General features: G+C 40.4%; 2 protein-coding genes across 2 annotated transcripts in view; both read right to left on the bottom strand.

The window, feature by feature from the left end:
• SETX (senataxin) overlaps positions 1 to 14,869 on the bottom strand; it is a 28,741-nt gene extending 13,872 nt beyond the window's left edge. The window contains exons 1-10 of the mRNA XM_042878896.1: positions 14,465 to 14,869; positions 12,541 to 12,721; positions 10,392 to 10,602; positions 10,124 to 10,233; positions 9,782 to 10,001; positions 9,388 to 9,507; positions 8,153 to 8,324; positions 6,907 to 6,997; positions 1,749 to 6,239; positions 918 to 1,017 (exon numbers count right to left, since the gene is read on the bottom strand). Coding sequence (XP_042734830.1) covers positions 918 to 1,017; positions 1,749 to 6,239; positions 6,907 to 6,997; positions 8,153 to 8,324; positions 9,388 to 9,507; positions 9,782 to 10,001; positions 10,124 to 10,233; positions 10,392 to 10,602; positions 12,541 to 12,720 — 5,695 coding nt within the window. The 5' untranslated portion in view covers position 12,721; positions 14,465 to 14,869. The remainder of the gene's footprint in view (positions 1 to 917; positions 1,018 to 1,748; positions 6,240 to 6,906; positions 6,998 to 8,152; positions 8,325 to 9,387; positions 9,508 to 9,781; positions 10,002 to 10,123; positions 10,234 to 10,391; positions 10,603 to 12,540; positions 12,722 to 14,464) is intronic.
• Positions 14,870 to 16,990: 2,121 nt separating this feature from the next.
• TTF1 (transcription termination factor 1) lies at positions 16,991 to 25,342 on the bottom strand. The gene is made up of 11 exons (XM_042879332.1): positions 25,275 to 25,342; positions 23,897 to 24,993; positions 22,908 to 23,152; positions 22,356 to 22,541; positions 20,914 to 20,992; positions 20,524 to 20,654; positions 19,865 to 20,093; positions 19,489 to 19,578; positions 19,219 to 19,284; positions 18,494 to 18,579; positions 16,991 to 18,040 (listed from the first exon to the last, which is right to left on the bottom strand). Exons 2-11 carry the CDS (start codon positions 24,739 to 24,741, stop codon positions 17,877 to 17,879), a joined length of 2,121 nt encoding a protein of 706 aa, XP_042735266.1. The 5' UTR covers positions 24,742 to 24,993; positions 25,275 to 25,342; the 3' UTR covers positions 16,991 to 17,876.
• Positions 25,343 to 25,368: the final 26 nt, after the last annotated feature.

Genomic DNA, 25,368 nt, shown 5'->3' with positions numbered 1-25,368 from the left:
TCTTACCCTGTTCAGCACATCCTAGCCTCCATCTTGCTCTGCTTCTCAGCGCTCCTCTTGTGAAAAACAACCTATGTGGCCATTTTAACCCATGCAGCCATTTTGTAAGAAAGTTATAAATTCAGTCACGGCCTATATCTTGGTCTTGGAAGTTTCCACTGCAAAAACACAGTCTAACTCTCACAAAGCTAAAGACTACGAGATTAACTCCATGTGCACTCTTCTGAGCCACGTAAAAGCAGAACAAGTCAAGGATTATTTCATTTGCTAGAATAAGATGAAACAACATTCCAAATGAGCAAAACTATCCCAACGCTACACAAATAACTTCTGTACTGAACCAATCACAATGAATAACAAGTTCCCTGCAAAATGCTTATTTCTGTTCTGTACATTCTGTAAAGCACAATTTAAAGATCCTTTTTAGTATGTAAAGCAAATAAGAACTTCGTGCATTTCGTGAAGCAACCACAGTAGAAAAGGTGAGAGGAATAGAGATGAAATCCCTTAGCAGTTACATGGCAAGAACAGATAGAAAAACTAGAGGTAGCAACACCTGGATTCCTGCTACACTGCTCTATTCCATGACTCAAGACTGCACTTTCAGAGCTGAAGAACCACATCAGTGAACAGAATGTATCGCATTCTAAGAAATAAGTGAGACAAAACACCTTATATTCACTCAATACATCTATATCTGTATTTTGAAAATAAAGATAAATAATAAAGAAAAAAGATAAATCATAATCCTACCTTCCTACAATTATTTTAAATTGACATGACACTCGTATGTCAGATGCTTATTTCTACCTTTAGCTACTTTGCTTGTTATTAGGCACTGCCTACCTGAAAATAAAGACTAAGTCTCATTTAAAAGCAAAACAAAACAAGGAAATTACACCAAACATCACACTTACCTATAAACTCTGCCGTATTCAAATCTGCACAGAAGTTCTGTAAGTACAAGTAGTAAGTCCTGTCTTTCATCTTCTGGTTTTCTACCCACTCTTGTGCCAGCTATGTATTAGAAAGTAAAAGCTACATAAAAACACTTAGAAGGATTTAGGGATTCAGAAGAACAGCTCATCACAACTCCAAGTGCTGTCACACAAGATACATGCAGCAAGCAAAAATGCTTTTACTTTTCCCACCATTTTAAATACAATTTTCTTACACAGCCCTTTAAAACAAATGTGGGTTTTTCTGCCTTGCATCCTCAGGCATGCCAGCATTATCCTGGCACTGACTTAGTTTTTTTTTTGGTCTTATTTCAACTGGAGAAGAAAAGCAATGACCAATCTTAAAAAACATACAGTCTTTAACTAAAGAACACTGTATTTCCTATTAAAACTATTGTATAGAATTTTTCTGGAAAAGAGGGCTTTCTAGATTAACCTACACTCATGTTAACTTCTTAGCAATGATTGAAACTTGTTTGGTTTTTTTTTTGTTTGTTTGTTTGTTTTTTAAACACAGAGGCTGTCATTGAAGAACTTCAGTTTGAAAAAAAAAAAAATTGCTGTTTTAAGCTTTAAATGTTATGAAGAGGAACAACTTTTAATATCCCCTACTGCACACTGTTGGGAATGTGCACAAAAAAGCCTTAGTATTTGTCCCAAGTCACTCCTGTGTTCAGATGAATATCTGAACCGATCAAGAACATTTTGGGAATGTAAACAGAAAACAGTTTTATATCTTTCCAGAGTTTACTAATTATGGTTGATTAAAACAAACTAAGAAAAACTTACTGTTTCAAAGGCATTTAGCATCATCAAGGGGAAAAAAGTATTAAAATAGTCATTGTATCCCTGAAATCTGATGGGAACAGAGGCGACTACAGATTGTAGGAGAGTATTTGGAGGTCCAAACTGCATGGAGTTTGCAAACATTTCATAAGTCCATTTCAGAACCTCCTTAACAAAAATATTATGATCGTGCTGCTGAGCGCCAAGAAAAGAAGAACAGTGCTCTGCTCGGGCAGGCCGTCTGGAAATATTTGAAGCATTGTTGATGTGTGTATTTCGTGGTTGGAGAACGTTATTAGAAATACGAGGTTGAGGAATATTACTGGAACCTGGAGTCTTGCATGTTTGATTTCCTGTTGGCGTAGCCTTTTCACTCGGTGGTCTCAGCACAGCGGGTTTTGCAACGCTAGCTCTGCTTTTTAAAGCTTGTGGTTGTTTTTCAACATCTTCAAGATCTTTGCTGAAGGCTGCATTTCGTGAAGAACTTACTGAGCTGAAAATTTTAGTAGTGGAAGGTTTTCTAGGTGGCAAAGAAGGCTTAGCAAACAGGTGATCTGATTCTGAATTGGTGGCCGAATGCTTGCTACAGCAGTCTCCTATTTTTTCCACTTTCCCCGTACAGTCTTTGAACTTACATTTCACAACAGTCAAGGGCTCATTCTGCTGAAGGTTTTCAGTACTATCTATTTCCATTTCCTCTGTTCTTGTAGTAGCTATAGAACTGTCTACAGCATCTTCGTCCTGCGAACACAATTCCATATCCACAGGATCTAACTGAGTTAAAAATAAATCATCATCATCATCGCCGTTTTCATCTGGTTTGCACTCATTTTCTTTTGAAGTTGCTATTCCAAATTCAGGCTGGACAATGCAACCTTCTTCTGGTTTACCTTTAGCATCTCCAACAACTGCAGCAGAACACGGACTTGAATCCATAAGTGCAGGAGGAATCATTACATCACAGTCTTTTGTTCTGCTTGAGTCTGAACAACTAGAGACAAGTGTAGTTTGCACAGCCTCCTGCTCCACAGAGATGCTAGTGATACGTTCTCTCTCATCGACAGATGGATAAAAGGTCTCTCCCGGTTTTTTTTCTTCTTGCTTTTCAGCAGATGGTTTATCAAGACATTTAGCCTTTTGTTTGACAGACTTTGTATCCATTGTGGATGCTTTTTTGCTTCTATCCTCAGAACTCCTCGAAATATTTTTCACTCGAACGCTTTTGCTGAGCCTTGTTTGCTTTAAAAACTGAAGTTCTTGGCAAGCTAGCATTTTTTTGTTAATTTGCGTAGATAAACTCGGATGAGCAGCTCGTTTAAGTTTCCCCCTCTGCACACCTCCAACCTTCCCTGCAACTTTTCCATAACTACGCAATTCAGCTACACTATCTAACGAGCGCTGGGATAATTCAAATGCTTTGCGGGGTGCCTTTTTCAGACCAAGCTTTTCCACTGTTGATGTTGGTGCAGGACACTGTCGAGCTTTCTTTGGAGGAACAACAGCAGGCGTTGTCCTGCCAGGCTGCATTTTTTTTAACGTGCTTTGAAGTAGTTTTTTAGTTTGTGTTGTATTCAGAGCTGTTGCTTTAGGACTTCTCTGAATAGTTCTTGCTACCTTAGATTTAGTTATATTTTTACATGGGCTCAGAGTACTTTTCTTCAGTGCCAGCTTTGAAGCTAAGGAGATATTGGATGTAGAAGCTCTGGGTTCAGTCAAGTCTGCATTCTGAATTAAGTCTTTATCAACAGTAGTTTTGTCAGTAGAATTCTCCACTTCACCTTTTGTATTTTCTTTAGCAGAAAACTCTTGCAAAGCTGAACTAGTTACTTCTGTACTATCAGTTTCTTTCTGGTGAGAAGTGTTTATCTCCTCCCCTGTCCAGTTTGTTTCTTTTTCCACAGCATCATCACTTACATAATCTGTATCATAACCCCATTCATTTGTGTGATCCTTCAGTAAGCCATCTGAATGACTGCTACCAACTGATGTTGAAAGCCCGTCTTGTTTATACTCTTGAGTATCTTGCCAAACTGAAAATACATCAACTTCTGTTTCAAACTCAAAGTACTGAGAGTCACAGTCTTCAAGAGGCAAGGGAGAGTTTGGCATCTTTGATTCTGATTTGCTATGTGTAACATCATGCTGCATTTCTGACAAAGGTTGCTTTTCAGGACACGTATTTTCATTAATTTCTTTTGTTTCCTTACTGACAGTAACATTGTTTTCTTCATCAGAAGAATCTAAAATTATAATGGTTTTATTGCCATGGCTATCTGTATCATAGAGAGTCAGGTTACTCTGGGCACTGTTGGAGGATCTTACAGCACTTTTCACTTTCCTTTTAACATCACATGTATTATTATGCATTGAACTTTCCTGACTTGACTGTGACGGAAAATTCACACTTTTGGCATAAGCAGCTAATGACAATTTACTGAGATCTTTATCGAGCTGGGAGTTTGTTAAAGTATTATCTCCAGAAACCATCCTCACAAAATGCTCGTCTTCATTCCCCTCTAAATCGTTTTCTCTCTTGAAATATTTTGAGCATACTATCAACCTTTCACTTGATTCACATTTGGTTGCCAGTGGACTGACTGGAAGAGCAGCATTGGACATATCTCCCTTATTTTCAAAGCTAGATGGAATGTGACCACTCACTGAATTTTTAACTGTACTGGATGCCTTTGCATTTTGACCTTTACGGTCACATTTAAGTAGGTCTCTTAAATTAGGCTGTTCTTGGTCTTTAAGACAGACAGACTTCAACAACAAACTTGAGTCATCTTTGGTGGATACGTTCTGCAGTACGGTGTCACTGATATTTGCAAGCAAAATACTGTTATCTTTGTTTCCTTGCATGCCAGGTTGATTTTTAGCAAAGCTGAAGCAGTCAAGTGGCATCTCTCTTCGTTCTTGGATTTTGGAGACCAGCCCGTATTGAAAAGTACTTTTCTCCCATGTACTTTCAGAACTCCTTGAAACATTTGCTGATTCTCTGTCTTCATTTTCACCCACAGCGTTTACTCCCTGATGCTTGCAACAGTCTTTCCTCATACACGAACTACCAGCGCAAAACACAGGTTGCTCTGCTTCTGAAGCACTTGCTGCAGAACCACAGTTTTTCAAATCCGCTATTGGAGTTAATAGTCTAGAGTGCCCTTCAGTATTGGGCATCTTCATTTTCAAACACACAAGTCTATGCGCATCTTCTTTAAACTCTGAAGAGGAACTAGGAGACACTTTTCTTCCCTTTACATCTGAGCTATAAACATCCTCTGGAGAATCAACACCAGTCTGAGCAGATAGACACATTGGTGATATGGCTTCTGCTTCCTGTTTGTTTTCCAACACTCCACTTCCTCTAGAATTTGAACTCTGAATACTTGTATTAAAGCCCTGATTACCCACATCACAGTTCCCTGACATAAGATCACTGTTCCTATTTTCCTGAACTTTCCCATGCATTTCTTTTGCAAATGATTTCTGCAGGCATTTGCACTGCTGAGTTATCAAGTCCTTAGGCTCCTTTTTAATATTTACCAAGAGGCAGTCTGTAGAGGTCAAAGATTTTGAATTTTTAGATGAATCTGTACAATCCTCTTCCCAGGCACGATTTCTGCCTGTGAAAGAGTTATCTTGACAACGTCCATCCTCACCTTCCTTTGATATGAATGCAACTGGTGAACAAAGATTCTCTCTGCCATGCACACTCATCTTATCACCAGGTGTGCTCTTCTCTTGCTTCAAAGAAACAGTGGGTAAAGCTGTAGAGTTTGCATTGTTTTCTACAGATACAGACACATTCACTGCTCTGCTCTTTAAGTTTCTTATAACCTGCTTTAAACATACTTGTAATTCCTGAGTTTCTTGGATGTTCAGCTGCCAACCTAAAGATAGATTTCCTCGCAGAAGGAGATTGAGTTTGTCTAAATATTGCTTGCACAGTGCATGCTGACCGATCTGATAGCCTTCTCTAAGAAGGCTGCGTATCAACTGCACACAAGCATGCTGCACAGAGTTAGAAGCCTGTAAAGATGCTGTCGATGAACCTCTTGCATAGCTGCCAGCTGCTTTTTCAGTACACCGGGTAAATGCAATTGCTGGAAGCTTAGCACATCTCACCACTGCTTCCACCCATTCTTGAGAGCTAATCCACAGCAAGTGCAGGCACTTTTTGTTTCTGTGTAGTTCAATAATCGACACCAAGATCAACAGAAAAAATTCAGAAACTTTGTCACATCGCTGGATTCTTTCATTGAGAATATCCTTGATTTCCGAACAGAGGTAGTGAATGACCTCTACTATATATGCTACACCCAAGTCCTTGAGATCCATTAGTGACTGAACAAAAGGGATGAACCACAGAAACGTGCTGTCATGGACACGCATATCTCTGCCAATATCAGACTGAAGAACATTAGCCAGTGTTTGCATATCTTCATACATGTTGGGGCAGTAGTCCGGACAAATAGCAGTTTTCCACCCAGTATCCTGAAAAATAAATTAATCATGAATTATGATCATTATTCACATCTTCACAGTTCAATCTGCCTTTGTTTTCCTAACCTTTCTGTTATTTTCTCACATATAAGGGATCTGTTATTAGTTAACATATAAGTCAAAATCTAAATGAAAAGACAAAAAAAAAAAATCAAACTACTATACACAAGAAAAAAATATTTCTTCAATTAACTTATAAAGCCAACGTAGAACTGTATTTCCTTTAAAAAAAAAAAAAAAAAGCATTTTAAAACCTTCCAGAGATGTTATCACAATGACATATTTTAACCTCAGATAATCAGCTATCCTATATTTAAAGCCCTTTGTTTCTCCGTATCTAAAGTGAATTCAGAGTTTTCCTTCAGGTAATGGTGTTTGCCTCGATCTCAATACCAACTTTAGTTTTAGTAGAATCTCTGCCTAATTCATAGACATGTTCTTCTTTCCTTTTGCATCCTGAAAGTATCAGAAAAAGAAGAAAATGGCCAGACCTGCTGCTGCTTAAGGCACACAATATTGACTTCACTTTTCTTTTTCTTTTGCAACGTTATGAAAATTAGTAATAGAAACAGAACGTATTCCCCTCTATGATGATTTAAATTGACACTGTCATTCAGTAATCAGAGTTTAAAAAAGTAAAAAATATAGTTGTTAATACCTTTTGAGGCTTTTCTGTGTTATAAGTATATACAATCTGACTGCAAGTAACCATTTCATCATCGTAGTTTGTCTTTGATTCAGATTTTGTCCTAGAAAGAAATATTAACCATTACATATTCCACACAGTTAGCAATCAGAAAGCCAATCAGCCAAGACACAGACTTCACTTTTAAAATACTGACCATGTCACTATTAGAAATTCTCCTAGCTATGTTTTATCACTGACAGTAAAAACTGTGAAATCTTATTCTATCCTGCTTGTAAAAGAGTGGGAAGCAGAGAAGAGGGAGGGACAGCCTCAGAAAAAAAGTTTTTCAGTAAGATGTGGATTTGACTGATTAAATAGAACAAACATTCAAAGTCAATTTTCTTTGAATTTTTGATCCCTAAGTACAGCCAAATTATGGCTACACTGGCATGTGGTACTCATACACTCACTCCAGCAAGACCAAGAATAGTGCAAGTAGTGCAAATAGAGCAAATAGTGACGTTACAAGGTAAGGCTTTACTAACTTCTCTGAAAAGAATACATGCAGAAAATGTATAAAACTTTTGTGATCGTACAATACCTTTTAAAAAAAATCTGGAGAAATAATCAAGACTTAACGTGAGCTGAAAGTAAACTCAAATCAGTCATCATATGAAACTAAATAAAATCTAAAACTAAATAAAATCTAAAACAGCATCATCCTATTGAAAATTCTGGAATTTCATAATTCTATTAAGAGCCTCAAATGTGGCATTTTCCTTCAATCTCAAGCATGACTTGGTTATGACACTAAGTAAGCACTAAGCAGTTAGCAGGCTTTCTCACTGAGAAAAAAAAATCTGAGTATACCTATATCAAGTAATCAAAGAGAAGCAAGCACATACTTTTTTGAGATTGTAGACGGCCTACTTCAACTTTGCATTGCTTGAAGTTGTCAACACCTCATTTTTCTCCTTGCCACTTCCCCAACATAAAATAAGGCAGCACTGACAAGGAAACAAATACCAAGCTATTATGCTACCTGATATTAAGATCTCTGGAGGCATTTAAGGCCAGGTAGGACAGGATCCAGGGCAGCCTGACCTAGCAGCTGGCAACCCTACCAGTGACAAGGGGTTGAAACTAGATGATCTTTAAGGTCCCCTCCAACCTAAGCCATACTGTGGTCATAAAGATTGCCCTATTCCAGTAACAAAAATGACCTATTATTAAAAAAAAAAAAACAACAACAACAAAACAGACAAGCAAAACTTACCTTATAAAGCTATTGCGTATATTCTTTATTTCATTGTTATAGCTCACACTGTTGATAATTGTTTGAAAGGCCTGGACAGGATCAATAAGCTGACCCCATACTTTAGCTCCAAGCTGATCCAAAATAACCATGAAACAATGCAGCGCTGGCCAGAAGGGGTCAGTGGAATCATCTGAAACATAACAGTAATATTGGAGAGAACTGAAATGCAAGAGTCCTGCGTGCTCCTGGACTAGGGTGAAACTGATTCTTACTGGAGCTTTTGTTCTGTGTTTTTTTTTGTTTGTTTAAAATGAAGTTAATATAGATTTAACTAGTTGAGTAGGTTGCAATTATGCTTTTTAACCCCAAGAAAAAACAATTAGGAAAAGTCGGCTTAATTTGTTTGTACAGAAAGATACTGCTTATGCTGTATTTGATCAACAGGTACCTGGATAACTATTATTACCACTTCCCTGTTCTGATAATCTAAAAACCAAAGCAGTTCTTAGTTAAGAACTTATACCTCTAGGACAATTTATTCTTCAAATTTAAGATGAAAGCAATTAATTTTCTTTCCTGTGTGTGTTTTTCCTTCCTCATATAAGGCGATATCCTCAACATTCATACTATGTTATAAATATCTTCATATAGGAAATTATTTCTCTGAAGGGCAGCTCTAGTCTCCAGCTCATGAGCTTTTCTAGAGCTACACCATAGCACACAGGCTACAAGGATGGTTGAAGGGCTACAAGCCTAAAATCTAAAGTCCAAATAAAACAGATGCAAGAATCAGTTTTTTAAGCAAGTCCAAAAAGGCCAAAAGGTGTTTTGTTATTTCAGTGCTAAAAATTCTAACGTTATGCCATAGTGAAATGTTCATTTCCATATGACCTGTGAAAATGATGTGGGAGAAATGATCAATTTTGTTCTCTTCAAGCACTACCATGTTTTCTCTTATTAGGAGTTTGTCATGAATGTCACTTTTCAGTATTTGTCAGTACAGTCCAAATATTGCAAAATATTGACCATCTCCCAGGAGACAAATAAGCCTCAAAGTTGAAGTTTTATCACCCCAGCATTATAATGCTTAAAAAAAACACAACCTAAACAACAAAGTACTATACAAAATAACAAAAAAAAAAAAAAAAAAAAAAACAAAGTACTATACAAAATAACAAAAAAAAAAAAAAGAAAAAAAGAGAAATGAATAATCAACTAGAAATTGTCTTAATCTCATACTAAAAATTAGTTACCATCTGCTTCTTTCTCCATGGTGTGAAGTATAGATTGCATGAAGTCATTCTGTTTGTCTGGGCCCAGTAACAAGGAGTCCATAGCTTGTTCTTCCAGCACTGTTAGCAACATACAAATGCCTGCAAGAAAACCACCTATCTGTACATTTCTGAAAACTTGTTCTAAGTTTCACCAAATCAAGGATTTTCCAAGTGTCACTACTGCTATAACACTCAACCTAAGACATCAGCAGCAATATTTAACTACCTGAACTACTGCAGGTGTGCAATGTGCAGTTTCTCCATTTGACAAGCTCCAAGAGAAACCAAACCACTTGAAATAGCTCAGACTTGAAACAACTACTTACCAGACAAGTTACAAGCACAAGGCTCATTTCAAATCAGAAGTACTCACCTAGCCAATAGTTCTTGTAGTTGGTATTATCATATAAATGGGATGGCAGAAGAATGAGTTTTCCCTTTTCGATCACTGAAGATCTGTAAATATCTGGACTCTCAAAAAGCCCCAATTCAATAACTTTAAACAAGCAAGTCAACACTTCCTGTAAGTCATAGTAATCATCCCTGTCAACCTTCCCTAAATTCCTTGCTGTTAGGATGGCCCAACGACGAATCTAAGGATTACAACAAAAACACATACACAAAAAAATAAAAAAAACCAACAACACAGAACCACTTAGAATCTGTTCTAACATTATTAAAAATCAAGCTTTATGGAGCAGAAAAAGTAACTTACCACTTCATTTGGGTGTACCAAAAATAGATAAATTCCTGGATATTTCTCAAAAATCTGAAAGGAGGTGTGACTTTCTTCCATTCTACACAGCACTTCTACACAAAGCTCACCTGAAAGGAGAAACATATTTATAATAAAAATAAATTTATCAGCTCATGAAACAAACCAAAAAATTGGTACTCTGGTTTATCCACTATTTGCTATTTTTGTCTCCTTCAGTACAAACAACACCATATGCCTTTCCAACTACATGCTAGAAGATACATACTGACTTTCTCATGCAGCAGCAGATACGGATATTTCAGCATTTCTAGAAGTGGCACTCTCAGGTTATTCTCAAAATCTGGGCCAACATAAACAGGCAGCTGTGTCTCTCCATTCTCATCCACTATAAACAACTCATCATCTTCTCCAGCTTCTTCTCTCATGGATTTTTCAATGTGGGCTATGAGACGGGAGGTTTCCAATTCCAGTAAAACCTATTTAGTGTGGGAGATGGAAAAAAAAAAATCAATTTTTAAAAATATTGCTTTTGCAAAGAAAGTCATTAAGAATATTACTACAAGCAGAAACTCTGACCAGATTTCCAAAATTTGCAATTTCATTTTGCAAAGGTTCTTTCTTGACATGGTATATAACAAAATTTTGCAGTGGAATTCAGCTTGTGTAAATGACAACATCCTCACTCCACAGATAATATTAAAAATGATTAAAGAAGAAAAAAAAGAGTGGCATTAAAACTTCAAGCATTTTCATAACCCGAACCGTTCAAGTAATTATTTCAGGCAAAAAGTAAAGCACAGCATAAAGAAGTTAATGATACCAGAAAAAAAGACATTCAAAAAATAGAAACACCAGTTTTAAAAATCTTATTTTCTCATGTGACATTTTGTGACATAATAATGAAAGAGTGAGAACATAAACAATGCAAGCAGAACAACTGTCCTGCTGAATATTTATCCAGGATTCTTTCCTTACTATATTAGTCATCTAAAATAACTGCTCCAATTAGAAATCAAGGTCATACCCCACAATCAAACCACGCAGAAAGGCACATTCAGTGGTTCAGTCACCCCGCTTAATTCCAGCCTTTATACAAGTGGGACTGCCCTCTAGAGGTATGCATTTTTGTGGACTCCTGAGAAATCTCTTCATATAAAAAGCAACGATGATTGATCAGCTACAAATATTCATTTGGCATAGATAAGGACACCACACACACAAATAAGCTTTTCAAAATACACGACGGGATGCTAACAATCATCTTAAAGTAACAACTTAGAAGCATCCTTCATTGTTTTCAAGTCAGTTTCACATTGTTAAGGACTGCCAGAGAGTCCTGCCAAGCAGGTACCTTAGCCTTTTGATTGATTCAGATAATCATCAGCATCCATACTAGGCTACAAAAACACATGGGCAGAGTTCCAAACCTGGATTGTCTACCCATATCTAGATAATGGCTAAAGGTTAAAATTATATTTATACACACACACACATCGTAACAGTGGGCTCAATCTCTCTTCCCACCAAGATCTTTCCCAGGGTCCATTCGCTTGCAGTCCCTTTTTTGCATGAGTCAAAAGCCATGAACTTATCAGTTTATCTTCATCCCTTCGTTTCATGGCACACCGTCTTTTCAACATCCTGTTCAGTCTGTTGTCAGCAGATTACCCACTGACTACCTCTTCTTTTCTTCTGTTCTATCTGATGGTTAGATTTTGGCCCACAGATTTGAGGCAATACAGAGGAGGAGGCCCACAGTCTAAGGACGACACGGCCTTGTGAGCAGTTTATATTGTGACTTCCGTACTGGAACACAGACGGGTTTTATCCAACTCTGTCCCTGTTCCCTTTTTGGAATTTTATCTTATCTCCTACAAAGTCCCCCACGAGCTTCTATGATTATGACTATCTGATCCCCAGCAGCTCTAAGCCTTTTACTTTCTTTCCCGTTAATTTCTATCTTGTACACACGTGCAAAAATCAGAGCTTTGAAATTCAAACATTGTTGGAAACTGTGAGTGAAAAATGAAAGCGAAACAAAAAGAGGAAGAACTCAAAACTGAACAAAAGCCAATACTTTAAAAGCAGAGCAGTTAATTTGCTTGGCGCACAATCTCTTGATTTGCTTCAAGCTATAATTTCTAAATCAGTGACTTTAGTTATCACTAATTTGAATATATGCAAAACAAACAGGTCTTCTCTTATGCTTTGCTCTATGCAACCTAGTGTAAAAAAAAAAACAAAAAAGCATGGTTAAAATTCAACCTACCATTTTCCTCAGTCATTGTAACACAATTCCTGCAAAAAGCTCCCCTGTATACTGAGGCCAAGCCACTGAAGCCCCTTCTGAAGTTTTCCTTCAGTTTTAAGCTCTCCTTGCTAAGTAAAGGTTGAGAGTCAAAACACTCCATTACCTGATGCAAGCTTGGCAATCTCTCCCTTGCTTTGTGGTATTCAACCACGCACTCCAAGCAGTAGCAGAGGTCATCGTTGGAACCTTCAAGATCTTCTGGGGACAACTGTTTAGATGCATAGCTCTTGAGGTATTCAGTGGTATCAAGACCACTTGGTGTACACCATCGACATACGTTCATTCTTTAGAGAGAAAGACAATGAGATCAACAGAAGTCTTAAGACAGAGCGGTCAAGTATTTCCTTCCAGCCATAACAGCTGTTTTAGATAATGTAGGCACTTGCAATTAAACAAAGAAACAGAATATGTGAAAAACATTACATAAAAATCGCAGTGGGCAGTTTTCTGTATGACAAACATTAAAAACACAGCCACAGCACTACAAAAAAGTCACATTATACAGTCTTCATACTGTTGAAAAACCCAAATAATTTGTCAGGATAGCTCTTCTGATAAAAGTAGATTTTATTCACAATTGCAATGGCAGGCATCCTGCAAGCAGGAGCATGCCTGCAGAAACAGCGTTACTTCTTTTATGCCCTATTACCCTATGCTTACTCTTTCTCTCCTCTGGTTCTTCATTGAATGAGTACTTCAGGATCACAAACCTTCCTGACACTTAACATATGGATACTGGTTAAACATAAACTGTTGCCAGCTACTGCGAGAAACTCTCAGAATCAAAGATTTCTGGTCAGGCAAAGATTTTAGTGATAGCAGCCAAGTTTTTCCCTTATTTCAATGGACGCCCGCCCCCTACTGGCAAGCGAGAAATTGCGCACCAGTCAGCGCAATTCATTCCGCTCGATGCCCTAAACCCGACGCAGGTGATGCTCTCCTGGCACTCGCTGGTTGAACCTCAGGCTCACAGGTCTCCCGACGCTGTTGCTATGATATGTCTCCATATAAGGTCTGTTACCAACCTGTTGTTTTTAGGTATTTTTGTACTTTCCTATGGCGACAGCAGGGCAATGTTGCCAAAAGTTAGCACATTTGTTCTGTCCTGTGCTAGGCTATCTCCTCCCTGCATATTTACCTTATCTTGTGCCTGTCTCTATTCTAGCTGAGCCAATGCTCCAATCTCAACTTCACTCCATTCAGCAACTTCCTTTGTGAAAAACAACTCATATAACTCTTTCACAAGAGGGTTACAAGTTCATTAAGAACCTACGCTATATACAAAGAATACTGGAAACTTCCAATGCAAAAATACAGTCTACCTCTTGCACTACACATACATATTGCTAATTATCTAACTTGTCCTCCTTAAATTTTCTATCACTCAGGCCTCATCTGCCCAGCACCAAAAACCAGCAATCTTCCAACATAATGAGCCTAATGATATCCTTGTTAAGGGTTTTTGATTTGTAAAGGCATTATTGCACTGTTTAGTAGCGGGTTGTCCAACTTGTCTTTAACTCAAGGCTCAGAGGTATTCCAGATGGCTGGACAAACAAGAGCTGCAGTCTGCATACCTATAAATTACTCCATGTGCCTAATCTTCATGACTGTAAATCGTTTCTACCTTATCTACTAAGCATGTGCCCATGTGGAAAGTTCATACAAAGGACAAGTGATGAAGACCACCAGAGACCCCTGGTGAAGTAAAAAGGACTCAAAAAGAATTGTTAGTACTGATAAAGGATGCTAGATGACAGCAGAGACCATAAAAATGAAATACTTATCTTGCTAGTTCTAACACAGAAACAACATTCCATTCCTACAGATGCTACACAGCCATCTCAGATCCCATTAGTTCTAGTGGAGCATGAACACTTAGAATGGCTGCATAAAATGAGCACTGGCAACAGCTGTCATTCAGCACAACAACGAATGCAAAAGTGAAACCCAGGTAAAGTAGAACCACAGATTTCCTCATAGATAAGGCACTGAAAGGAAAACAAAGCACCAGCGGTAGGATTTACCTTTGGAAAAGGAAGAGATTTGCTGCAGGAGCCCTGGGTCACATGGTGGGATGGCCTCGGGCTGCCCTGCGCTCAGGGCCTGGGGTCAAAGCCTGCAGCCACAGCTGCCCTGCAGCACGGCACAGCACAGCCCATCTGCCGGCACTTGGGCTGTGCTTCGAAGACCTCGAAGAAAACAGGAGTCAGAAAATCAGCTCAGTAGCTGCAGGCTAAGAACTGCTTCGGTTTCTGGATTAACAGACTTTGTCTCTGGGCTAAGCAATCCCTTCCCGAGTTGCTAAGCGCCGTTTCTTTCCGTTGCTCGCACGCAGGCAGTACAAATTCCATTCACTTCGTTCTGACACAGGTGGATTTACCCGTGCACCTCAAGGAACAAACCTGCTAAAAATAAGAGACCCCTCCACACACACAAACGCCCCCAGCAGAAAGAAGCCCCGACCCGCGCTCACCCCGTAACGGCTCCCGCCAAAACCCACACCGACCCCAGAGGAACCCCCGGCCTCAGCAGGGATAGAAGGCAGCTTTCTACTTCCTCCCGTCCCAACCACCGCCCGCCCCAAGCTCACAGCGCCTCAGGAACCAAGCGGGTCCGGCGCTACCTCCACAGAAACAGCGCAGCTAAAAGAAAGAGATGGAAGAACAGAGGTCGGAGCGCGTCGCTTCGGAGCAGCGAAAATGAGCATCACGGGGCCGGGAGAGCCCGCCTCACCTGAGCTCACCTCAGATGGCGGCGCTACCCGACCCCACCCGCCCCGCCCCGCCTCACGGCGCGACCCCGCGCTTCCGGTCCGCTGGCGGAAGTTGGCGCCGCGCGGGTCCGGCGCCCTCGCGTCCTTAAAGGGGCAACGGCCGCGAGCAGGTGGGACCGCCGCGGCGGGGAAATTGAGACAGCTGAGCGGTGCTGTGAATGCAAGTGCTGACAGAGCCCCGAACTCGAATGATTTAAGCGCTAAGCTCATAAAACCTGCGATCAGCAATCTGAGCCTATAAACACCTGGGAGAAAGCTTCGAGGCCTGCGATGCAACGGAAACCGTCCGGGATGCTGGGGGTTCCGAGGAGAGCAGCGCCCTCTGCCGGGCAGAGCGGGGATGTGCGGGTAGGGCCTTGCTTCAGCCTCCCGGAGGAGAGGTGGAAAAGCCGTGCTCGGCCTTCCTGCTGCCTCGGGATCGCAGCTTCGAGGCCTGGCGCTGCTGCAGACGCAGCTGTAAGCCAGCCTGGGATAACGGCAGCCAAGATTTCTTTCTACGCCGTTCATCCCATCATCAGTGCACGAAGTGACGTGGTCAGTTCGAATCTGCTGTGATTTTTGAAGGACTGACGGTGCTTTTAGACTCAGAGGATCTGCCCTGCTCTTTGTAACAGCCTGAGGTAGAGCTCTGTCGCTGTTATTCAGTTCTGCTGGGTTTGGGAAGTTCTTGCTTGTTGTTTATTTTTTAACCTCTACCCAGAGTTGCTGTTTTTAGCAATAACTCAAGCACCCACATGAACCAGTTGCTTCTCCCTCCTCCACCTTTACAACAAAAGCACAAAGGGAAAGATCCTTGCTTATCCTCTCAAGTGCCAGGACTCACAGAATGGGATATGATTTTGGAAGCCTTCTCCTCCTCCAATGGATGAAAGAGTCAGCAACAGCTCACCAAGGAGATTAGGGGTAGGGAACTGTTTTCACAGAATGGCCAGGGTTGGAAGGGACCTCAAGGATCACGAATCTCCAACCCCCTGCCTCATGCAGGGCCACCAACCTCCACATTTCATAGCAGCCCAGGCTGCCCAGGGCCCCATCCAACCTGGCCTTGAACACCTCCAGGGATGGAGGGGGCATCCACAGCCTCTCTGGGCAGCTGTTCCAGCACCTCACCGCTCTCACTGTAAAGAATTTCCCCCTGACATCCAACCTCAATCTTCCCTCCCTCAACTTAAAACCATTTCCCCTTGTCCTTGTTTTCCTTCTCCATTCCCAAAGCCTGCATGAGAATGACAAGTTTCCCCTTTTTTTGCTGTAGGATAGAGGTCAGATCAGTACCTTTCTCAAAGCAGCCGCAGTAGTGGTGGCCCCAAGTTCACAGTTCTTGCACTGAGTGACTTGTTAAATGCTGTTTCTCCATTAAAGAATGGATCAGCAAAACTCTGCCTTTAGAATTTTGCCTTTGAGCGGGTATAAAATAAATCCTGTTATGGAGGTGCAGGTTTGTTCCTGTGAGATCTACCCTGCAAAATCTGCAAGCAACCTGTTGTGCTCTACTCCACAAAAAAAATTCACACTGGTAGGTAGGATGGAAAAGCACAGACTGCTTATATTTAAAAATTCAAATGCTTCAACTTTTAACCTCCAAAGCTGCCAGGCAAGTTGGGCTGAACACTTACCTTTATACAGGCAGCTGATCTCATGCAGTATCCTGTCTGTCCCACAGAATCCCACTGTTTCCTATCTTCAGAGAGACTAAAGCCAGACTACAGTTAACATGGAAAGTTCCCATGTAACATCCTTTGCTTCATGACAGCCAAGAAAACACTCATACAAGGCCTTTAAAACTTCTGCATTTTCATCGACAATTATTAAAGTAGGAAATTCTCACTTACCAAAGGCAACACAAAGCATTATGTCAGAACCAATCCTTGTGTTTCTAACATGGCACATACGAAATATAAACAAGCCATAGAAATGCTTTATACACACAGTACAATTATATTACATTCACTGAATTTACAAATAAGTTTTAGGCAAATTATTAAGAGATCATACAAAGACAGGAGGTGCAACCTCCACCTTATCCTTCTTTCATATCAAAACATAAAAACTCACCTTGGCACAATAAAAAAATATTTATGTGCATATATGTATTTATGTATATACATATACACAGTCTGTTCTCTCTCTATATTCCAGATATTAACAAAACCATTTTAAACGTTTTGTTCTGATTTACATGAAATGATGGCACAATTTATGATTACAATGGAGAAAAATCCCTTTTCTCTAAAAGAGTTAAATCTACACCAAAAATAAAATGAGTTGGTTGAAAGCGTAAGACATCACACAGTTGTGCTGTTTCCATCACCACGGATGCCTGAAGGTTTGTTTGTATGTTAGTTAAGATCACACTCAAGTTTCTAGCTCCACAGACAACAAAGCAGTGGAAAAAAATCTCTACTTTGAGACTTTCAGAAAGAAATTTGGTTGCAGTTAGAAAAGGACTTCTAAAACAAAGCTAAATTACGGTAACAAAAGGTAGCATTAAAAAAACCTGTATCTTCAGTCAGTCTTCACTATAAAACAAGAAAAGCAGATGTGCCTCTATTCATGCTTTTCCATTATTTCATAGCCTGGGTGCCTGCAGTGGTTGATCTGCACCCCCTTTCCAGCAGACCCTTTTGGCAGTTCAGTATGCAGTTCAGTTGCTTCTAAGGCAGTCAGTCATCACTCTCTTCACTGGAGTCAAAAACATCACTGAGCTGGAAAACCTGTTTCTTTGGATTGACCGTCGAATCAGTGGAGTTCGACTGCTTCCCTTTCCTCTTTTCCAACTTCTGTTCAAATTCTGGCAGTGTCTTTTCGAAAAGGTAATCAATGATTTCTTTGAAAAAAGAAAAAGGAGTCTTAACTGAAAATCTGTTCAGAACTGGATCCCTTCAGGAGAAAGGATCTCACAGGCAAAAACTGTTTGTCAGTGTTTAATGCTAATCCCACTATTCCACAGTCGCCGTAATGACTGCAGTGTAGATCAGACATGCATTTATATTACATTAAAACATAAAGCAAAAGAGCACAGTTGATTTATAAAGTTTATAGTTGGGGTACTCAGCAGAAGGGGTTGACGAGCGCTGTGTGAAGATGCAATTAAAAGGAAACTGTTAGAATGCATTAAAAAGGGGGAAAAAAAAATAGTGAAATAAGTATAAAGCCTGTGGTATTAGCCAAATTGCTTAGGACAGAAAAACTAAGAAAGCATGCAGTGAGGTAGAAGATGTGACCTCTTAAATTGGAACTAAAAGCTTAAGGAGTATCTGAAAACAGCTGGGAGACTCACCAGAAAAAGTCTTTTCTCGCCAAAAAGGAACATAGGAGACTTTAAGCTTGTAAAATTTTGCTTGAACGTAGCTGCCAGGAACATCTCTGAAAAGACAGGAGTTGAAAGGCACAGTGCACTGAGTCACTACTGACTCTGTGTGAGTTACAATTCCTGAGAATGACACTGGTCAAACAGTTAACTTTGCTTCAGGTAGAAAGCACAGCCTGCAAATCCCAATACAGCCAAGTTTTAAGCACCTAAAACGTAACACTACACACATTCACTACCTAGTTAGTAAAAAAGAAACAACAAAGCTGAAGAAACTGTGTAAAACATCAAGAGAATCGCATAGAAAGAATAGCATTCACAGTATCAGTAATTTCATGTTCAATTTTTACTTTGTTTGGAAGATTGATACTCTATCACACATCCCCATAGTTGCTCCTTTTGCTGTTTCTTGATGTGCATTTGGAAATGTCCTTTATCAGAACTTCAGCACAGGCTGTGTAATGCAGTGTTAGTAGTTTTAGAGCAGAATAATAGGGTTGCCTGAAGCAGGTAAAATTAACTTTCAGAGCTTCTAGACGTGGCTGATTGTGCAGTGCTATGCCAGGATCCACAACTGTACATTATCAAATTAGGCAGTATTTTTTATGGTTGCAGGATGTTCATTCCTTTGAGGAAATTCGGACAGCCTGCTTCAACCATCCTTTGTATCCATAAGAAAAGAAAAGAGTTTTTACCCAATAATACCACTGAGTTCTTGCCATTTTATTTCATTAGCATCTTCCACTTTCATTTCGTACAACCTGGGAACACAACAGAGGCAGTTTGTAGGCAGAATTCAATAAATAATTCAATCAGGTTCACAGCTCCCCCAGTCAGAAGTTACAGGACTCTTTGTTCAAAGAGTGGTACGAAACCACAGGCATACAGCTCACAAGCAGCATGCTTTCATCCCACCATCTGAACAGCAAGAGATCCAAAAACATCCCAGTAACTCTCAACTATACCTTTTAATAAGGTTGATGCTGGCTTGTAATCTTTTGGTTCCCCTGTGTAACTGCTGCCCTTTGGTGATCTTGTTGGTTAGAATTGAAGTCCTTTAAAACACACACAAAAAAAGGTTCCTATTATTTCATGACATTTCAGGCACCCAAAGGAAGCAACTCCGAGGTGCCACAGTGCTACAGCAACAACACAGCAGCAATCAGGCCTGGAGATGACAGCAATGAGAAAACTCAGCACAGCTGGCAAGGAGTCGTTTGTCTCTTTTTGTAGCCTCCAACCTATTGCCCGTCCTACCAAACATCCTCCTACAAACTATTCAGAATGGGGTTAAATACTCCGAGAACAGATTTCACTACTCAGTTTAGTAGAAAGCCTTACCATTTCTGCTTACATTGTCTCCAATACCTCGTGCCCACTTTAGTTTCAATCTCAGTCCATGGTAATTTCTCAAAAAGTTTCTCACGGTCAATCTGGAGACTTCTGTGTGATTTTTTTGATGATGAAAGAGAATTTGCATTTTCCAATCTTGCTCTTTTTACCATCACTTCCTCCACTGCGTGCATCAACTTCCGGATCTCTTCTTTTGACCAAGGACCATAATTAATTTCTAAAATAGAAAAATATTCATGGCTGGGACATAATTTATCATCCGTTATTAGGAAAAAATGCTTCACTTTGCCCTATTTTCATTTAAAGGATCCATTTCTTACCTGCTTCCCAGAAACTCCTCAGCACACCAGATGTGAGAGGGACACTCAGTTTAATGAGAGTTCAGCCTGAAGAGCAGCACCAGTTCCTAACTCCTATATTTCAAGACCCTGCTGTCAAATTCCTCACATCCTCCCCACAACAGCATTCAGACATCAGAAATGTCAATTCCATTTAAGAAAATCACTTCTGTCCCAGTTCCTCTTCCTCCCACCCCATCTTTTTTGTTTGTTTTTCTTCTCCCTCAGATTTGAGACCGTTCTCTTTTGCCCAAAAGCTTTTTAAATTAAAATACACAGAAAGAATTATAATTCTTTAACAATACATACGTGACTTGATTTCAGAGTATTTCATGGCAACTGAGAGATTAGAACGGGACATCATCTCAGCAATCTTCTTCCAGTCGTTGCCATGGAGAGCATGATACCTCTTCAATTTTTCTTTTTCTTCTTTAGTATACCTAATAGAAGAAATGGATGCAGCTTCACATGCAAATTCAAACCCCTCCAATATCATAAGAGAGACATTCAGCACAATTTCAAGTCACGCTTTATACTGGAGGGATTTACAGCAACTAGTTAGAAAAATGAGTTGCCCATTAAGTCACAGGAACCAGCAGAAACGTGGGATGATCTTAATTATACCCACATTTAACGAAGAAGTAAACATCAGAGAATGCCATCAACCTTCTTTTAAACTCTTTCAAATTACTGGCTTACCTCCCTTTGTAATTATTGGGGTCAAATATCTTCCTTGCTCGGTAATATATAAGTCTCCAGGCTCGAGGTATGCCCTCAGCTGGAAGGTAAACAATTCAATTTGAAGAAACATTTTTACACTGGTGAAGCAACTTTAAAAAAAAAGTATTTTTATGACTCTGCTTTTAATCATAGATTCTCTCCATTCAAGAAACAGTACTCTACAACACTTCAGAAACTGCACAGGAAAAGTGTTGATAGAACCTCCTGAAGAGTCCCAGAGAGTCCCATGGTAAGATTACACATGTGACAGCTAATACATAATTCTGTGAGTGTGCAGGTGAATATTCCAAACTGAACTTTTGAATTCTAAAGCTAAATCTACTGCTCTAAAGCTTCCAGTTTGGATGGACTGGGTGTATATTTGTATCACATGTGGACCACATGCAAGTAGCTTAGTGAATCGTCCTACTGATAGAAAGGCACGAGGCAGCCACCCATCAGGAGGCCAAGCACTTTTGCATGCTGACTATTTCAACTCTGAAAATCAGGGAAAGGAGGCACTCGGCGAAAAGAAAGTGAAGATCCTGGCTGAAGGAAAGATCCTTGAAGTGGAGAAAGATCCACAGAAATAAACGCATCCAGGAACACCTAACAACCTCGGCTAAGACTGCTAACAGCACTTGGCATCACATCAATGTCACTTCCTGCCACACGTTCCCAGAGCAGGAGTGGTGTCTCACATGAGAAGTCAACACCATGCCAGTGTGACAACACAGGTGGAAAGATCAGGTTCATGAAATCTTCAAGAAGAACCAAAGTATCCAATCCCAGGGCTATCATTTATTCTGCCTTGCCTGTAGAGAACACAGCATGATGAGCCACTGAGAAAGGGCACCGAGCAGCTTCACCAGGGACATCACAAAATGAATATATTTGCTATACAAAGCAGGAAAGTTTCCTAGCCATGAAAAGTCACGAGGGAAGAGATTGTGCCTCTTGCAAACAGAATCTCATGAGCTGGAATTTTATTTGCTTTCCTCACGTTTTGGAATACTAACTCCCCTGGCTAATGACTTCACTCCTTCCTGTTCATGACATCACTGGATGCTGAATATTTCAGACAGCATTTAATCATTCCTTCCCATTGATAAGTCACTAAACTTAGATACAGCCTAGCAAATAATGTACCTTAAGCCACAAAACCCAAATGTAAGTCTGTAAGAGCTGCTGGTCACGATAAAATTTTCATTTCTAACTTCTTCCTGACCTAGAACAAATAACAAGGACAGCACCCTGTGCAATTATCAACTACAAAACTCAGCAACGTGTTCCTTTTCTTTGCCAAATCACCAACTTGAGCGCTTTTCAGTAATAATTTACTAAAAAGAAAAGAAAAAGGAGATATCACCAGTCTGTGCAATGTAACATCAAAATATCTGAGACAGAGCTTTAAGGCTTACCAAGCTTTTCACAAAAACGGTGCTCTGCTTTGAGCCGATTGATGGCTTCCTTCTCTTCTGGATACCTGGAGGTAAACAGGAGCTTTTCAGCACTGTCTATCCCAGTAATTGATAAGAACTCTTCAACATTTTTCCTGATTTGATTATTTTCTTTCTGGGTGAATCTGCCAAACTTGATAGCGATACCTAAAATGGAAAGAAACTTCTATGAGAAAAATAAATAAAATAGCCCCAAGTAGAGAATACTTCAAGATAGCAAAGATGTTTTAGAAAACATGTAGCAGAAGATCAACAAATTCAGGAGGTAAAACGGCATACGGAAGAGAAAGTAAACTAGAGACAAGAGCAGGTAATTCAAGCATACATTCTGAACTGTAATTTGCTGATAAAATAGGGGATGCTACGAAACAGAGCAACAAAAACATGCTCACTAGCATTACATAAATTGCAACAAGAGCACGGCTGTGAGAGGACACAAAAGCTATTTCCCCTCAGTCAAAATATCAGCACAGCTACACACTTCTTCACTGCAGCATTCTTTTGAGGTCTCACCTTGTCTTTTAAACTGTTTAAATCTCAGCAAGTCTCTTCCAGCCATTTTTCTGATTGAATGGTCAGACAATTGACCCACATGAGGAATAAACTCCTCCAATTCTTGCCTTGCAGTATCTAAATCCAAGACTGTAACCATGTGCAGGAACTCTTCATCATCCAGACTGAGCTCATCAGTAGCCGTGGTTTCAGTAAACGAATTATTCTGGTCCTCCTTTTTATTTGATGTTGTGGTTTCAGGTGTCCTGATTAAAAAATTAAACAGCATTAAAACAAACAAACAAACCAACCAACCCACCAACAGCAGAGCTCCAAAACAGAGACTTTGATATTCTGCAATTAAAAGGATAAACACATTCATTAATTAAAGAATAAGGACTATTTCAGACATCCCCGGATGGGGCCCTGGCAGCCTGGTCTGGTATTAAATATGGAGGTTGGTGGCCCTGCATGTGTCAGGGGGGTGGAGATTCATGATCCTTGAGGTTCCTTCCAACCCTGGCCATTCTGTGATTCTATGATCCATACACTCCACTCCAGCAGAAGCCTTTTCATACAGGTGTAATTCATTATGACATTTAGTGCTTACAGTATTCAAACGGTTTCTGAAATCAGTCCCAGCTTTCTCAGAGAACTCTTACACATAGACACACATAAGTAACAGTGGCTCTTAATACCAGTGGCAACACGGAACTTCTCTGTTATTAATGCTCTTACTATCAAAAAATACTTTTAAGGTTATTTTTATTATTGTTTATTCTACATCAGTGCAAATGGTCACATATTCTTACAAACTTTCACTGCTTATGTTTATATTCATGAAATACCTAAGGTCTAAAAGCAGGATTCTATTATCTCAACATAACATTCAGGCTTTAAAGCTGTTTTTAAAGATGCACGCAATAAAGACTGAAGAAAGATCTGGGACTCAAATACTGCTCTATAAACCTGTTTAAGTGGAGTAGGAAAAAAAACCACCCTAAACTTACATTGCGTCAGAATCTGAAGAGCTGTCTTCTGTGATGTAAGTCCTGCTCTTTATAACCTTTGCAGCCCATCTAGATGACTTCTTAGCTTCCGCAGCAGGTTTGGAGAAACCAGTGGGTTCGTCTGTAGGATCCTCACTGACAGCAGAAGCACCACAGGCGCTGCCTCTGCACTGCGACGCTGCCACACCACCCTCACCTGTGGTGGATGGTGACTCCATGCCCTCCCGTTGCTTCTTTTGGCCTGGACACGTCAGAAGTGACAGGTCAACATTTGCATCGCTGTCCTCCTGCGTATCCTGGGTACTGCTCGCTCTTCTCTTCTTCTTTTTCGGCCTTTTATTGCCATGTGTTTCTGAAGCAGGTGACTCACTCACCCCATCCTCTTCTGGCACTTTTCGTTTTCTTTTCTTCTTAACAGACTTTTTAAAACACACGTTATCAGCATCATCCTCCTGACAACTATCAACACAATCCTGATTTACAGGGACACAAGCTACATCACCGTGACTATCCATACTCTCATTGAGCTTCCACTTCCTTCTTTTCTTTTTCTTCCGGGAAGTATCCACCACAGTTTCACTACCTACTTCACATTCCAGTTCTGCAAGAGAATTCTCCAGCAGATGCTGCTGCTCCTCTCTCTTTTTTTGCTTCTTCTTCTTCTTTTTAGAGACTTCACTGCTCTGTCCTGCATGATCTTCAGAGAGCTGCGTAGAAGCACAGCTGAGCTCTGCATCCTGGATGCTTCCATTCTCGTGGTCCTCACTGAACCGTTTGCGTTTTCTCTTTTTCTTCTTGTGAGAATCCCAAATGGGAAAATCATCACCATTTGCTTTTTCTCTCATATTTTCTCCTTATGTTAAGTAAGAGTTTTACTCACGTGCTCAACATTACATCCGTACCAGACCCTCATATAGTAAAAAAATAAAATAAAATAGATAAAACCTATAGAACTGCTGTAGAACTACTCAGCATTGGGTGAGAAGCAGACAGGGCAGATGCTTGCTTGGCAGGAGAGCAAACTTTGCAAAGCGAGTGCGTGGAAACGCTGCCGCCCTCATCACACACACCGTGCATCCCAGCCTCGGGAACGCCGCCTGCAACAACAGACACAACGTCAGCACTAAGGTGACTGGGAACAACTCCGTAATAACGCTGCTACGCTCAGCACCGACACACCGACAGTCTAACAGTACTACAGCACTGAGGCACTGAGTTTTCTGCTCAGAGCCTCCCGACCGCGCTTCGATTCTGTGAGCGGCTGAGCCGGTACCGGCAGCTCTACGCCAACACCCGAAAGCTCGAACGTTTAATCGGGAAAAACTACGCGCAAAACGGCCCAACCCGCAACCCAGCACTGCAGCCCGTCCCTCCGCACCTCCTGAGCACCGCGCCGTTACCGCAGGCCGGCACCGCACGGCACCGCTCCGCTCAGCACAACGCGGCACCGCACCACGCAGCACGGCGCAGCA

The sequence above is a fragment of the Lagopus leucura genome, unplaced genomic scaffold (genome assembly GCF_019238085.1).
Source record: "Lagopus leucura isolate 7727_CA_CO unplaced genomic scaffold, USGS_WTPT01 Super-Scaffold_100022, whole genome shotgun sequence".
Taxonomy (NCBI): domain Eukaryota; kingdom Metazoa; phylum Chordata; class Aves; order Galliformes; family Phasianidae; genus Lagopus; species Lagopus leucura.
This window is presented reverse-complemented; position numbering and strand designations above follow the sequence as displayed.